The sequence below is a fragment of the Sorex araneus genome, chromosome 1 (assembly GCF_027595985.1).
Source record: "Sorex araneus isolate mSorAra2 chromosome 1, mSorAra2.pri, whole genome shotgun sequence".
Taxonomy (NCBI): Eukaryota; Metazoa; Chordata; class Mammalia; order Eulipotyphla; family Soricidae; genus Sorex; species Sorex araneus.
Window position 1 is genome coordinate 141,752,697 of NC_073302.1, and position 15,857 is coordinate 141,768,553.

At 47.4% G+C, this 15,857-nt stretch overlaps 1 protein-coding gene across 1 annotated transcript in view; it reads left to right on the forward strand.

Annotated features, from left to right (window-relative positions):
• The first annotated feature begins 7,429 nt into the window (after nucleotides 1-7,429).
• The window catches only part of ZSWIM6 (zinc finger SWIM-type containing 6), a 198,333-nt gene continuing 189,905 nt past the window's right edge, over nucleotides 7,430-15,857 (forward strand). The window contains exon 1 of the mRNA XM_055134034.1: nucleotides 7,430-8,108. Within this exon, the coding sequence (XP_054990009.1) occupies nucleotides 7,430-8,108 (679 nt within the window). The remainder of the gene's footprint in view (nucleotides 8,109-15,857) is intronic.

Genomic DNA, 15,857 nt, shown 5'->3' on the forward strand with positions numbered 1-15,857 from the left:
TCATCTCAAATTCCTTTGCATGTTGTCATAAATTCCATATGTGAACCACCAAGTTTGAAAGCCTTATAATTTTATGAACTCCTAAATCATATTCAAGATATATTAATTTATGCATGATGATTCAGTGGACACCTCAGTCATTATGATTTTCCATTATCATCACGTACACTAACCCTTCTTGAGGCCCTGTTTGACCATCTAATAACTTCTCTCTTATTTGCAACCTAGCTAAGATTCAGGAAGTCTGCAAGAAGCCAAAATAAATCGGGCAAAGACCATTGCATATTTTAACAAGAAAGAAAGTCTTCATTAATAATTTCATTGATTTTCATTTTATATGCAATTCTGAAAAGTGGACTTCCTGGGATTCAAGGTGTGGATGAAGAGCAACAACTCAGGCAAGGAGGAACATGGTGATTCTATGATAATAATTAAAAGTAGAGGAGACAGTATAACTATAAAGGAGGAGGCAAAAGGGGCAAAAATGTATAAAACTGGTAAGGAAGGAAAGAAGGAAAAAAGGAACGAGGGGAAGGAAAGAGGGAGAAAGGAGGAAGGGAAGAAGGGAGAAAGGAGTAAGGAAGGGTGGGAGGAAGGTAGGAAGGAAGGAAGGAAGGAAAGAAAGAAAAAGAAATAAAAGAAGGAAGAAAGGAAGGACAGAAGGAGGGAAGAAAGAGAAAAAAGGAGACAGGAAGAAAATACAAAGGAAGGAAGGAAGGAAGGAAGGAAGGAAGGAAGGAAGGAAGGAAGGAAGGAAGGAAGGAAGGAAGGAAGGAAGGAAGGAAGAAAAAGAGAGAAAAAGAGAGAAAAAAGAAAGAAAAGGAAGAAAGAAAGAAAAGAGAAAGAAAGAAAGAAAGAAAGAAAGAAAGAAAGAAAGAAAGAAAGAAAGAAAGAAAGAAAGAAAGAAAGAAAGAAAAAGAAAAAGAAAAGACAGAGAGACAAAGAGGAAGAAAGAAGGAAATTTGGGGCTTTTAGTCCCATCCTTGCATACTTTGGTAGGTCTTGAGGTCATTTTCTGGAAGTTGAGAAGTGCATCACGTTTTAGAAAGATTTCTAGCTTTTTAAAGCTTTTTATTACACTTCCCCCACCCTCTACACCCTTCTTCTTGTTGTTGCAGTATCTAGGGAATATTGCCTACTTGGTTGTGGTCAGTTGCACACACCTGGAAGTGTGTTGGAGATTGTGCATTTATGTTACTGAGGATCCTAAACAGCAGTGCCTCTGGGAATGTGCTTAAAATATGGCTGTGCTGGGGAAGTTGCTCTCAGCCTCCAGGGCAGGTGTTTGCCACTGAGTTCTCCCTGGGCTCCTTCCACTCAACTTTCATTTCTCCACCCTCCCACTTATCACTCCCCCTCAAAAAGGGGGGATTTGGGCATCAAATAAACAGCTTTTCAATGATTAGAAATTGTCTATTCAGAATAACTCTTACAGGGACTCTGCATAACTCATTGCAGTACAGTTCTGTGGAGGTACGACAAATTTCAGATTGAAAAAATATTCAACTCACCAGTTTTTGCTGAGACTGCTTTATTTTCTCCCCAGTTTCCTAATACTGGGTTTGAATGAAGTCATTGGAAGTGACACTTTTCATTTCTGAATTGTCATGATGCTCTTCTTGACAAGGAATGAACTCGTGAATATTTAAAAATATCCTAGGTAATAAAATGCCCTTAATAAATGTTTTACAGTTTGATTTTTAAATTTTAACTTACTTTTCATGCTTATCTATTAAAGGTAAATAATCTTTATCCAGGTATAAGTTGCCCTCTAAATTTACTTGCCAAAATTTAACATCTTTTTACTTTTTTACATGGAAAAAATATTGATTACTTTGGAAAAAGCTAATGCTATATGTTTATAAAATGAGTCTTGAGATTCCAATATTTTCTGCAAATATACACTTCACATGTCAGAGCATCTTTTGTCTCAACAGAGAATATGTTTGTACTATGGTATTTAATGTATTGAATGTATTTTCTTATACCATCTCTTCTATATCTACAAAAAACTAAAATTTGTTACTAAATGTGTTATTTCCTATTTCTTTAGGCTTTTGGTAGATTCTGAGTCTGGTTATACTGACTATAGTCCTGTTAGGCATTCAGGTTTGGGGATGGTTTAATTTGATGATACCTTTGGAAAGGATGAATAGCAGAATAATTGTTGTTGGTTATTTTCACAGTACTGAAATTGTACACTGACTATATTTACACTACAATTGTTTTTGCTAAAGTGAACATGAGTAGATTATCTAATATTAAACAAAAACAATGCCTTTAACTTCTTGTCCAAATGACAAAATTTTAAAAAGTATTTGTAAGCATATTTTCATTAAATATAAAGTGGAATGGTTTTAGAAAAACCATCCCCAAACTGTAAAGTCTTAATGGAATACACTGTCCTTAGAAGTAGGATAGAAAAGATGGATTAACTGAATAAGTTCTTAAAACTTTGGAAAATTTGAGAAGATATATCTTAAGGAATAAAACTGGATTAAGTGATAGTGTAGAGTGGAATGATGACTTTTCCTAGTTTTTCCCATTCTGAAGAAATATTCAGGACATCAGTTGAAAAAAGAGATTCCAATGCCCCATTCAGGTTATCTATATTTTAAACAGGTGCTTGAGGATTTTTATGACCTGACAAGTTTGAGAAATCCTGATAAAAGTTTTTTTCTAGTTTCATCATCAGACAGACTGCACTGGAAGTCCTGCATAGCCAGATTAGAGCCCAGTGCTCTTTGGCAAATTCCTAAGTCTCAGCCTCTTCATTTGTTTATTGAGAGATTGGGCCACTAAATGAGATACTCTTTACGAAGAATCTCACATTGTGTTTGTATCCACTTTTGAAAAAAGTATTAACAAAAAAAATTAGTGGCCTAATTCCTGAACGAAGAAATCTTAAATAGTTGAAATGGGCCAAATTTACTCCCTCCTTAAAGATGTAGCAACTGTTTAAAAGCCATCATATCTGGGCCCACTATTCCTTGGCAACCACTTATTATGCTCAAGAATCTTGTTGGGTAGAAATAATTGATCAGGGTGATTCTTCTGACATTTTTCCTTGTTATTGGGCATTTTACCTTGATAAAGTATCTCTAATTCTTCACTCCTATTTAAACCACATAAAGTAGAATTCTCTTTTATTCCACTGGAGAAGAGAATAATGTCCAATTCTTAGGCTCACTTGCTATTTTAGACTTTCCTCCCTCTCAACAATTTAATTATATCTCAGGGAGCATAACTGGCTTTACTTATATATAATACATTCCAGTAAAAGTAATTAGGAGAAATAACTTGCAGTTTCTTAGTTCTAATCCATATCTCATATCTTAGAATGTATGTAATGACAAGTTATTCTTTTGTTGAGATGGCTAGCAACAATGATGGGGTGATGCTACTTTTTTCTTTTCTGCAGGCCTCCTAAGTGCTGGAGCGGCGTGAAATTGCACCAAAAGTAGTTTACAAATTTGAGTGCAAAAATGACTCCTATTGAGCAAGTCAATTTATGTTTCTCAGCTTCAAAATTGTACTTTTTATCCTCTGGGGTACCTAAGTGTCTCCTTAGAAAATCAACGCTCCAAAAATGTGATAAAGCTATATTGAAAAAAATATTTTTAAATTCAAGGAGGCACTAGAGTGATAGCCCAGCCGGTAGGGTATTTGCCTTGCATGCGGCTGACCCGGGTTTGATTCCTCCATCCCTCTCAGAGAGCCCAGCAAGCTACTGAGAGTATCCCGCCCGCATAGCAAAGCCTGGCAAGCTACCCATGGCGTATTCAATATGCCAAAATCAGTAACAAGTCTCACAATGGAGACGTTACTGGTGCCCACTTGAGCACATCGATGAGCAACGGGATGACAGTGACAGTGATCCATCCATCAATGCAATGGACAAGGTGCTGGAGGGTGGAGAGAGAGAGAGAGAGAGAGAGAGAGAGAGAGAGAGAGAGAGAGAGAGAGAGAGAGAGAGAGAGAGAGAGAGAGAGAGAGAGAGAGAGAGAGAGAGAGAGAGAGAGAGAGAGAGAGAGAGAGAGAGAGAGAGGAGAGAGAGAGAGAGAGAGAGAGAGAGAGAGAGAGGACACAGAGGTGGGTTTTTCCAGAGAAACAACACTTGAGCATTGGAAAAAAGGGCAGGAATGTGTGACAAGTTGCAAGAGATGGGAGAGACATTGCATTCACAGGAATATCTAGAACAAATGTGCAGGAAAGGATGTAAAACTGGGAGGTATCTTATTGGTAGGCTGGTAGTTGGATTGGGTGGTATTGAGAAATGGGCTGGAAAGTTGGGATTGCTCAAGAGCATATGTGAGATTGGACTTTCCCTGGCCAAAATTTGAGGGAACTTGGACAGGAGGATGACACCACCAGAGCTATCCTTTAGTAAGGCCAGAAGCTTGGGAGAGGAGAATTTCGGGGAGAATGGGTTAAATGACACACCAGTGAGGCAGGGCTGCAGAAAAAAAAAATTCCCCATGACGGCTGGGATAGACAGTGCTAGTAAACCTGTGACTGAATTTCAGTCAAGGTCAGAGTGGGAGAAAGCTGGCGGAGGGGACTATGAATAGGTGGTAATATTAGGTAACCGTCTAGGGGAATGAAGGCGCTCCTTTCCAGGAACTACTTGGGACTGGAGGGGGCTATACGAACAAGGAAACCGACCTCTAGGAAGCAGTGAATTAATGCATGCTGGGACACGGGAATAGTGCGGATTCTCCAAGGGACGGGGAGCCCCTCCCTACTTCCTGCAAAGGGAGATAGGCAAGGTGTACATCTTAAAGTTCGGAAAGGGAGAAATTCCAAAAGAAGGCCGAGAAAGGTGAGCTGGAGAGAGGAGGGACAGGAAACCCAGGGAAACCAGGGAGGGGAGGAGAATTTGGGAGGGTAGTCTGGGCGTTGTGCGGGGGTGCGGGGGAAGCTGGCCAGGCAGCACTCCCGGCTCTGGATTCAGTATGAGTTCACGAGCTCCCTCTCACCGAGTATGATGCTTTAAATCCACTGATTCATTAAAAAAAAAAAATCAGGCTCTCAGGACGTTAGGCACCCCCAGAGGCATCTCTTCGATATGAATTAATTCCTTCCACTAACACCTGGTATGACCCCGAATGAGTCACTTACTCTGTCTGGGGGAACCGTGGTCATGTTTAACTTTCCAGTTCAGTGATTGTATGAAAATGCTTAGTAATCTATACATCATACCAGCCCAAATCCTATCACGACTGTATGGAGCTTGGTTTTTCCCTATCACCTGTTTAAAATTATTCTTTAAAAAGAGATCCAGAAATGGAAGAGGTGGAAGAAGGGACCCCCGCACCCCCTGCCCCTCATTGCCCGTTTTCTTGCAATTTTCTGCCCAGGTCTTTCCCTTAGCATTGAGGAGGTGCCCAGAAAAATACCAGATGGATATACAAAAACATAATGTCACCAAAATTTTCCTAACAAGGCAGCGACGGAAAGTCTGCCAGCGTCCTGTCCCCGGGTACCAGCAACCTGGGGCTTGGTGAGCCCCGACGAGGGAAAGCTCCAGGGTTTGGAGCGCGTGGCCTCCCGCGTCTCGGCCCCGAGTGGGCGCTTTCCTTTAAAACTCGAAGCCTTTTATTCCTTTAAATCCAGGCAGCACGATAGGCGGGTGGGGCGCAGCCAGCAACCTGAACGGCCAAGTGCCGAAGGAGATTCATCTTCCACAATAGCGACGGGTATCAGGAACACCGTTTCCAGTCAGCACAGAAGCCAGGACGTCTCCAAGGAGGTCATTAAGTCGGCGGCTGAGCCCCGGAGTTGTCCAAGCTCAGAGGACCGCGGAGAATGATGTCCGCAGGGTTTCAGATTCAGTCCCGGACTCACTCCTTCGCCTCCGCCAGCGCCTTCGCCCCAGTGAACTGCGCTCCGCGCTCGCTTTCCCTCGCCAGACTCCCCGCCCTGCCCCGCAGCTACCTTTCCCCGGGACGCCGGCTGCTTGGCGCGCGGCCAGGGCGAGCCGAGAGAGCACGGCCGAGTGAGCACGGCCCGCGCGTCCCGAGCGTCTCGTGTCCCCGCCGCCCGGCGCCGGGGCCGGACGGGCCGCAGAGCCCAGTGCGCACAGAGCGCGCCCGCAGCCGCCGTCCGCGGCCGGCAGAGCCGGGAGTGCGCGCGGGTGCGTGTGTGTGTGCGGGTGCGTGTGTGTGCGCGCGCTCCGCGGCGTGTGCCTACTCACAAAGGTGTTTCTATTCAACCCCCGGCCCGGGTGTAACCCCCCACCCCCTCACCCTGCGCGGGAGGTGGGCAGCGGGGGGAACCAGCGGAGTTTCGAGTTCCCGAGCTCCCCGCCGGCTTCCGAGCCGCGGGGCTGAGCGAGCGCGAGGGCGGGGCGGCCGCAGCCCGCTCGGGACGCGCGTCGCGCAGCTGCGGGGTAGCTTCCGAGCGCTCGGGGCCAGCTCGGGCCACTTTGGCCGGCTCGGGGCCCCCTCGCCGCGTCGCCGGGACAGTGCGGACGTGAGGCTCGCGGCTGGGTGCGCAAGCTGCCGCACGGGGCAGCGGCGCAGGAGGTCTCCTTTCCCTACCCGGTCGGCAAAAGTGAACCGGAGAAAAGCCCCGGAGCGCAGCCCGGCCCCCGCCCCCGCCTCCTTCCCCGTAGCCGCAGCCTCTGCTCCGGGTGCGGGGAGTGTGGGGAGGGGGGCGGAGAGCGGGTGGAAAGTTCCCCCCGGGCTGGCTGGTGGGGAAGCCGGCGGCCGGGCAGCCTCGGCCGCACCTCCTCCGCCTTCCTCTCCACCCCCAGTCCCCCGGGTTCCACGCCGCATTTCTTTGTTTTGAAAGCGCCTCCTCCGCCCAGAGGCTTTTCCCCCGGCGGGCAGGCACTGACGGAGGGGTGGGGCAACTACCCACGGGCCCCGCCCCTCATTTAGCCCAGACCCCTCCTCTTTGCTCACCCCCCCCCACAACCACCCCAACAATCTCCTCTTCCTTCCCCGCTGTGACCCACGAGGCGCGTCCTCACTTGCCGGACATCAAAGGGAGGCTGGGAATTGGAGGGGGAAGTTGAGGAGCAGGGGGCGCAGAGACCCACCCACATCGGGCCGGGCCGGGCGGCCCGCCCCCTCCCGCGGGAACCCTGCTGAACCCCGCCCCCCTGGCGTCACAGCAGCCTGACATTCTCACAACCCATCCGGCACCCAACCCAGCCGCCCCCGCTACCCCCGTGTCCGCCGAGTGCTCTATTTATGTTTCAGCCCAGTGATTTGCATAGGCCACGCCCCCAGCTCCAGGTCTCCCTATCGGCGCCCCGCCTTAGCCTAGACGTAACGGCCAGGGCCCCGCCTCCTGTGCCCGTACAAGGAGCGGCGGGCCGTAGATGGCAGCGTGGCGTCGCGGCGGCGTGTGCGTGTCGCGCTTCCTTGTGCCGTTTATAGGGTCCCGGCACTTCCGCTGTGGGGTTAGAAGCGGCGCGGTCATGGCGGAGCGCGGACAGCAGCCTCCTCCCGCGAAACGGCTCTGCTGCCGGCCGGGTGGCGGCGGCGGCGGCGGCGGCGGCGGGGGCAGCAGCGGCGGCGGCGGAGCGGGTGGCGGCTACAGTTCTGCCTGTCGGCCCGGCCCGCGGGCGGGCGGTGCGGCGGCGGCAGCGTGCGGAGGCGGCGCGGCACTCGGGCTGCTGCCGCCGGGCAAGACCCAGAGCCCCGAGTCGCTGCTGGACATCGCAGCGCGCAAGGTGGCGGAGAAGTGGCCGTTCCAGCGCGTGGAGGAGCGCTTCGAGCGCATCCCGGAGCCGGTGCAGCGCCGCATCGTCTACTGGTCCTTCCCCCGCAGCGAGCGGGAGATCTGCATGTACTCGTCCTTCAACACCGGCGGCGGCGCCCCGGGCGGCCCCGGCGACGACAGCGGCGGCCCCGGCGGCGCGGGCGGCGGCGCGGGCGGCGCGGGCGGCGGCGGCGGCGGCGGCGGCTCCTCGTCCTCGCCGGCCGCCACTTCGGCCGCCGCCGCCGCCGCTGCGGCCGCCGCCGCCGCCGCCGGGGCCGGGGCCCCGTCGGTGGGGGCCGCCGGGGCGGCGGACGGCGGCGACGAGACCCGGCTGCCCTTCCGCCGGGGCATCGCGCTGCTGGAGAGCGGCTGCGTCGACAACGTCCTGCAAGTCGGTGAGTCACGGGGGGGGCAGCCGTCCGTCCGTCCGTCCGCCAGCCCGTCCGGGAGCCGCTCGCGGGGGCGCCCGCCCCGCCCCTTCCCTCGGCTCGGGTCAGCCCCTGAGCCCCGCGCGCGCCTGCATCTCCGCTGCCGGTGCCCGCGGTCGTCCGTCCTCGGCCGGGACGGTCCTCCGGAGCGCAGCGCCCATTTCCTCCCCGCCCCTCCCCGCCCCCTGTCTCCCCGGACGGGCCGGCGCGAGTGGAAATGAATCAGCAGGACTCGCCCCGGCGCGGGGTCGGCGGGGTGGGTGTCGGGTGCCCCCCAGCCCGCTCGGATCTCCTTCCTCCTTCAGGGTCGCACGTCCGGGAGGGCTGCTCGTCCCTTCTTTTTATATATATATGCATATATGTATTTTTTTTGGGGGGGATAGCGGCTGTGGACAAAGGCGCGGGCTGACGGCGGGGCTCCGGCGGAGGGTGTGTGCGGCGGGGCGTGCGGGGCGGGGGAGGGGGCGCGGGAGGGGGCGCGGACCGCACAGACAATGCCGGCCGGGGCCGAGCCGGTGGCCGGGCGGTGCTCCGCGCTCCCCTCTCCCCGTCTCTTCCTCTCTCTCTCTTCCTCTCTCTCTCTCTCTCTCTCTCTCTCTCTCTCTCTCTCTCTCCCCCCCCCCCCCCCGTGTCTCTGTCTCGCGCGCGCCTCTCTTTCTTCTCTCCTCGGCCCCTTTCCCCCGTCCCCGAGCTGAGCCGGGCAGACGTTTTCCTGCCCCTGGGCGGCCGTCCCTCTCCGGGCTCCGACGGGCGGGTGGCAGCAGCCGCCGCGTCTGGTGCAGCCCCGGCCAGCGCCGCCGGCCGCCGGGGATTTAAATGCCTCGGAGCTGCGCTGCGGGCTGGAGACGGCCGGGGCCGGGTCCGCTCTCGGGAGGGCCCGCTGGCTCCCCGCCTCCCCCGACGACTCCCCGGGAATTCAAGAGCGCCCGTTTGGGCGCAGGGGCGACTTGCGCGCTTCCCCCTTTCGGGTCGGCGGTGGCGGGGGGTGGGGTGGGGTTCGGCGGCTTCTGCCGCCGATTTTTTTTTTCGGGGGGGGCGCGCCCTACGGGGAGGGGGCGGGTCCGCGGGTCCCGGTCGGGCGCCGCCGCCAGCAGTTACCGGCTTCGGCGCTCGCCGGCCCGGCGTGTGCGGGGAGCGCGAGGCGGGGGGCTCGGCCGGCCGCTCCCGCGTCCCTCCCGGCGCGGCCGCCGGGCCGCCGGGCGCGACCTCGCACTTTGTTCTCATTTTCAGGTTTATTTGCGCCCCTTTCAGTTTTCTGTCACCCTCTAAAAAGGGGGAGACCAAACAAAAGAGTCTCTTTATTTCTTTTCAGGGCTTGTAAAGTAGAAGATATTTGACAAAGGCGAGAGGAGGACTTGTGATTTAAAGCTGCCCAGCTCCCTTTCTCTGACGGACCCTGAGAGTTTCTCAGATCCCGAGTTTTTAAAAGCTTTGCGTCCCCCCTCCCCCCTCCCGTGTGTGTGTGTGTGTGTGTGTGTGTTGTGTTGCGTTTTTTTCCTGGCCATATCGCTTTTTCAGCCTAGCGATGGGGATGTTTGGGCTGGATTGGAAAGAACAATGCTCTGGGTGAAACTCCCTCTCACCGTATTTTACCCCCGATTGCAAACGGCGTATTTCCTTCCTCCTCCCACTTTGCTGTCCACTTTAATCGTAGTGGCGAACACAGGACCTAACGAATGGCGAGAGGTTTGGAAGCATCCTCTGCTCAGATTTTTAATTTGATCTTGCGGTAGTTGTTTCTTTAATCTTAGTCTTTGCGGGCGGGGGTGGGGGCGGAGAGGGAGGGGTGAGGGGGGTGTGGGCTCTAGAAAGGGAGAAGAGGTTCAAGAGAGAATTAAATGTTTATTTCTTTCTTTTTTTTAATCCTGCATGGTTAATTTGAATTCTAATGCAGTCTGCAAACGTGATTTTCTGCATGGTCATTTATTTCCTAAGGCAGCCCCCAGCGTTGTCTTTTCTAGGTTTGGCTCCTTTTCCTTGGGGGGTGGGCAGAGGGGGAGAGGTTAACTTTTGAGGCCACTCATCCATCCTTTAAAAAAAAATCTAATTAACATTCTTTCAAGTTACCTTTCCCCTCACTGTCTCATTTCCTGCGGGGTTGAAACATTTGAAGGACATCTATGGTTTCTCAGTTTAACCGACTAGTGTTTGCGAATTTTTATGGCTTGGCTGGCAATGTTGAGTTTTTTTTTTCCCCCTCTTTGCTTGACTCTGCTTGCAAGCAATGAGGAATGACAGGAGAGCACATAGGGAGGGTTTCTTGGCTGATTGCATTTAAGCCAGGAATTCACTGTGAAAATAAAGCCAAGGGGCGATAAATAAAAGATGCAATCTTCTCTAGGAGACAGACACACAGCGTGGGCTTTGCTTGCTTTCATCAGTGAAGAGGCCTGGGTGAGTTGTAAAAGAAAATAGTAACTTTTTGAATAGTCCCCAATGGGGAAGGAGGCCACTGAATGGAGTTGGCAGTGGTTGATTCTCTAGGCTTCTCCTATAGTTTGAAAAGTGGACCACCACTTTGGAAACACATACATGCAAAACAAGTACTGGACAAATAGTGGGAAATAGTCTTTTCTCCCCTCTGAGTTCTGCCAGTTTCCTTAACTTCCAAGTTGTATTACTTGTTGTGCCAGTCAGTGTGGAGATGGAAGACTGGTAAATGCCTGGCAGCTGGCACTGTGAGAAAACATATGCCCAGGATTTTTTTGTTTGTTTGATGGAGAATTGAGAGGGTGGCTAGATTTAACCATCTAATTTAACTCTGAAGTGGTGGTTTGCAATTTGGTATATTAAGTTGAAGAGGCCTATTTTATAATGTGATTTGAGGTAGGACTTTTTTGGCTTCGCAACCTGAAGTGGAAAAGAACAGAATACTCTGTTGATAGCATCATAAGCAATTTTCTGGTATTGCAAAATTACAAGTTTGTTTGCACAGGGAGAATTCATTGACTTTTGTAGAGATGACTAAATTATGTCTACAGTTGAAAATCTGTAAAAGTTGAACTTTCTGCTCTTGAAGATTAAGGATTGTGAGTCAGAATTGTGTCTCTACAGAAATTAAACATTTTCTAGCTATTTTCAACCTCTAGATTTTAAGAAATTTAAAGGAAGAATAATAAAACTTCTGGTGGTATGAGTTGTAAGCAGTATCCGTGGTATTTGTGCAGAGTTGTCTAGTTAATTACAGGATATTTTTGAGAAAGTGAAGTCGACTTAATGATATATTGGGAGAGAGTGTGGCTGGTATTTGTATGTAAATATTGGCATTTTAGAAATGAAACAAGTCAGATGAAATCACTTTCCCCCTAGGTTATTTTATTTTATTTTTTTTTCTGCAAAGAAACTCCTGTAACATCACCTAGAGATAGAATTAGGAAAGACAAACATTTCTGGGACTGGAGAGATAGTACAGTGGGTAGTGTGTTTGCCTTGCATGCAGCTGACCTGAGTTTGATCCCTGACACCCTGTATGGTTTCTTGAGCCCTGGCTGGAGTGTGATCCCTGAGTGCAGAGCCTGAAGTAAGCCTTGAGCATTTGTGGGTGTGGCCTCTAAACAAGAAATAAAATTTTATGTAGAACAATCTAAAAATTTCTTGAGCACTGGTATATGAATAAACTAACTTAAGCCTCTCACTGGGGCAGATAGAACCTTTTTACCAAATTCCAACAAAACTACAAATCTAAAAGAAATGGAAAAATGGGAAAAACACTTTGAAATAAACATGAATGATTAATAAACATACCCCTCTTCACTCTTAAAGGACAGAAGTAAAAATGACATGCCATTTTCATCCACCACGATGGCGAGGACCACTAATGTAGATGGGTAGATATGCCCGAGGCGGTGCAGGCGGTGGGAAGAGAAGATGTGGTCTACTCTGCTGCTTGGCACAGTGACACCGGTGTTCTTTCTGGGGTGTGTCCTGTAGATAGACGTTATGTACAGTGAGTGAATTTTATTACAGCACCATTCCCAATGCAAAATACAAAGTTAGAGTCAACCTACATTCTGTCTGAAGGGAACTGGTTTAAGAAATGCTCATCAGTTGGGTTACATCCCCTGGCACCCAAAAAAGTAAAAAAATAGAATAAATACTAGGTTGTCATGAAGTGGATGTGCATACTGACAAGGAAAGGTGACCAGAATATTTTATTTAAAAATAAGTTTAGTATGCTATAATTTGTGTTTCAAACAAAGGAAGGATAAACTTGTGCATAAAAATGTCTGTAAGGCTGCGGAAGAAGTAACTGGATAGTGCGTCGAGGATAATCTAGTGAACGGGGTAAGGTTTTGGTTGTGTTGGATTTTTACTTTATGCTTATCTTAATGGTTGATTTTTCTTAGAATGAGAAGCATATGATTTTCATAATAAAAATTTAGAAAAAGTGTCCTTACATTTTAATTTCAAGTATTTTATGTTTTGGTGTATGTGTATGTTTGTGTACTTTTGTACATTACATATTTTGTTTTGAAACATAGTTTTCTTGTGAGTTAATAATAAAAGCAAGAAATGTCTAAACAAAACTAGGGTCTTGTCTTTTGTATATAAAGGAGATAAAGTTTTAAAAGGAGCTACTTTTTTTTTGTTTTTTGGTTATTATGGGGAAAAAGAATATTGCCTAGCACCCTATCTACTACACCATTAAAAACAGATTTTTTAGGATCTTTTCAGATTTACAACAAATATTTTTAGTGGATTCACTTAAAAGGGGATCTTAGTAAAAGCATGTAAGAAAAGAAAATTTGAAACTAGTTGCATATATTTTCTATCAGTTGAGCTATTTGAATTGTTTGCAGTTGATTTTTGATAGTATTTGAGTACTTTGTATTTTCTCAGCATTGTTTCCAGGGAAGTTAATATTTTAATTTTAAGTGAGAAATCTTGTAATTTGTTAAAATATAGTTCTCTGATGGTAAGAACGATCTGATGAGGAAATCTGAACTGTTTAGGAGACAATGTTTTTTGAAGCCAAAAGATTTCAACAATATTGGAAGATGAAGTTGTAGATTTGGATTAAGCAAACGTTTCTGCTCTTGCTTCAGTCTTTTATTTTCTTGCCCCACAGTTGTATTCTGTGTACACCCTTGGCCCAAAAAGAAAAAGGCCATCCCCATTTTATTTATTTTTATTTTCTTTTCTCCCTGCCCCCCCCATTTTATTTTTACCATGTAGTTTTGCATAAATAGACTTTGCTTCCTTTCTTCTAAAAACATCAGGTTGCCTGTGGGACATGTCCTTTAATGGCAGAATCAGTACAATTAATTGAGCAGTTTAAATCATCGTTGTCTTAAGTATGTCCTAACCAATTTTTAAGATGTTTGATCTGGACCTCTTTTGTTTAGATAATAGATTATCAATCGGTATCAATTTCTAGGTCTAAATGTTCATCAGGAAGAATGCAATTCAGCATTTCTCTTCGCTGTCATATTAAAAGTTCAATGTAGAATGATTCCAGGGGCCGGGGAGCAGGCTCAAGAGATCAGGAACACTAACTCCTTGTCTGTGCATCAGCCTGATTTTCTGCACTGCATGATCCCTCCAGCATCACCAGGGTGGTCCTGGTTGCGCCCACCACCAACTTGTGCTGCATTGTCACTCCTAGCATTGAACATCACCCATGAGGCCCAGGTGACTGAGTATCTCAGGGAATGGCTGTCAGGGCTGCTGAGCACTGCTTGGGACTTCCCCCTTTAAGGAAAAAAAGATTGTAATTTTAGTAAATTTTTCAGTGTACAGAATTGTAGTGGAGAGACATGATTGGTATTCTTTTAAGGAACCTTTAACAGTTAGACTGGAGAGATGGGGTAGTGGGTGAGTGCTTGCCTGGTGGGTTCAATCTCCTGCGTCCCATCTGGTTTCCCACCAGAAATGATCTTTTAATGCTATTGTTCTGTATGATCCCAAAACAAAACAAAAAATGAGACAATTGACTCCGAACCGGCTTACATGTGCTTACATGCTTCATATATTGTGATAGAAAAAGTTTTCTTTATTGGTGCAAAATGAGTTTAAGAAGCTTTCACATATATAAAATAAACTCATGTTAGAAGTTTTAATAGGAGCAGCCTTTAAAGGAGCAGTGGTTGACAACTCTTATATTTAAGAGGACAAATACAGAAAAGGAAGCAGTTTGTAGGTGAGTGTAAATGTTTTAGAAACAGCAGTATTATATGCAAGTAAACCGTGAATTAACTCATGAAACCCATAAAAACCATTTACAAAACTATCTTTCAAATTATATTATTTCAAGAATGGTGTTTTCTTACAAACAAAAAACGTAGTTAAAATTTTATCTTTGAAGAATGTATAAGTTAGAAAATTGGAACCGGTTCCTTGAAACTAATGGGATACTTTCTGTCTCCTGAGAAGTCAGTACTAAGTGATACGTGGAGATTAATGTTGTGTGGTCTTACCATATTAAAAGACATTTTTTTTTTTTTTATGGAGGGGACACGCCTGGTGATGCTTCGGGGTCACTCTGCTGTTTGGGAAGAATTATCTAGGACTGGGATTGAACTGGGCACCTGGGTACAGAGTTTGGTCTCTATACTTTTGAGCAATGTCCCCACCCCCCCAAATAAATTTTCTTAATTCTTGCCAGACTCAGAAAGTCATGATTATTGAAAAAAAGAGAGTCTGAGTCTCTCTCCATTATTATTATTTTTTTTGGTCTTCAGTGTCCTTTGTACTACTGGGAATGTGTTTTGTACGTCTTTTGGTTCTTAAATAAAACCCAGGATTCTGCTTTATTCATTTTTTTCTAGGAAAAGTGGTTAAAGCAAGCTTTGGAGAGAGTGCAGTGCAAAATCTACTTTTTATTTTGAATTTAAAGTGAACTTTGTAGCTGTAGCACTCTAGCACCGTAGCACTGTCCTCCTGTTGTTCATTGATTTTTCTCGAGTGGGCACCAGTAACATCTCCATTGTGAGACTTGTTACTGTTTGTGGCATATCGAATAGCCATGGGTAGCTTGCCAGGCTCTGCTGTGTGGGTAGGATACTCGATACCTTGCTGGGCTCTCCCAGAGGGACGGAGGAATCGAACCCGTGTAGCTCAGATGCAAGACAAAAACGCCCTACCCGCTGTGCTAAGGGTATATGTATATTTATATATTTGTTAACTAATTTGATGTCCCAGGTGAGTAGAAATAAAGACTGGTAAAGCAGATCTTATTTGAATATTGTTATTCCAAACTTATCCTAGTAAATCCGTATGTAGGTGCATTGTTCCAGTTCTTCTCAAAATGCTAGGTGAGATGTGCTTACAAAATTCTCTTGCAGGATGGTTATTTGCCCAAGTAGATAGGAAATTGTTGATAATAGAAAACTAGTGGAGATTTTAGCAATGAGTAGGTAGATCTTTCCATTTTATGGTAGGAAAACTGAGGCCAGCATGGTGATTGTGAAATGAAACTTTTTCTGAGTTTGTGCTATCTCTTAATATGCTAGGCATGTTTGGAGTGGCCCCCTCCCAAGAAACAGTTCCACGTGTAACCTCCAATGTGCTGCTTTTGTGAAATTCATGTGGCCCCAGAATTCAAGTAATCTCTTAAACACTTCATGAATGAATTCGATTTTTTCTTTTCTTTCTCTTTCTTCTCCCTCTCTCTCTCCTTCCTTCCCTCCCTCCCTCCCCCTCTCCCTTCCTTCCTTTCTCCTTCCTTCCTTCCTTCCTTCCTTTCTTTCTTTCTTTCTTTCTTTCTTTCTTTCTTTC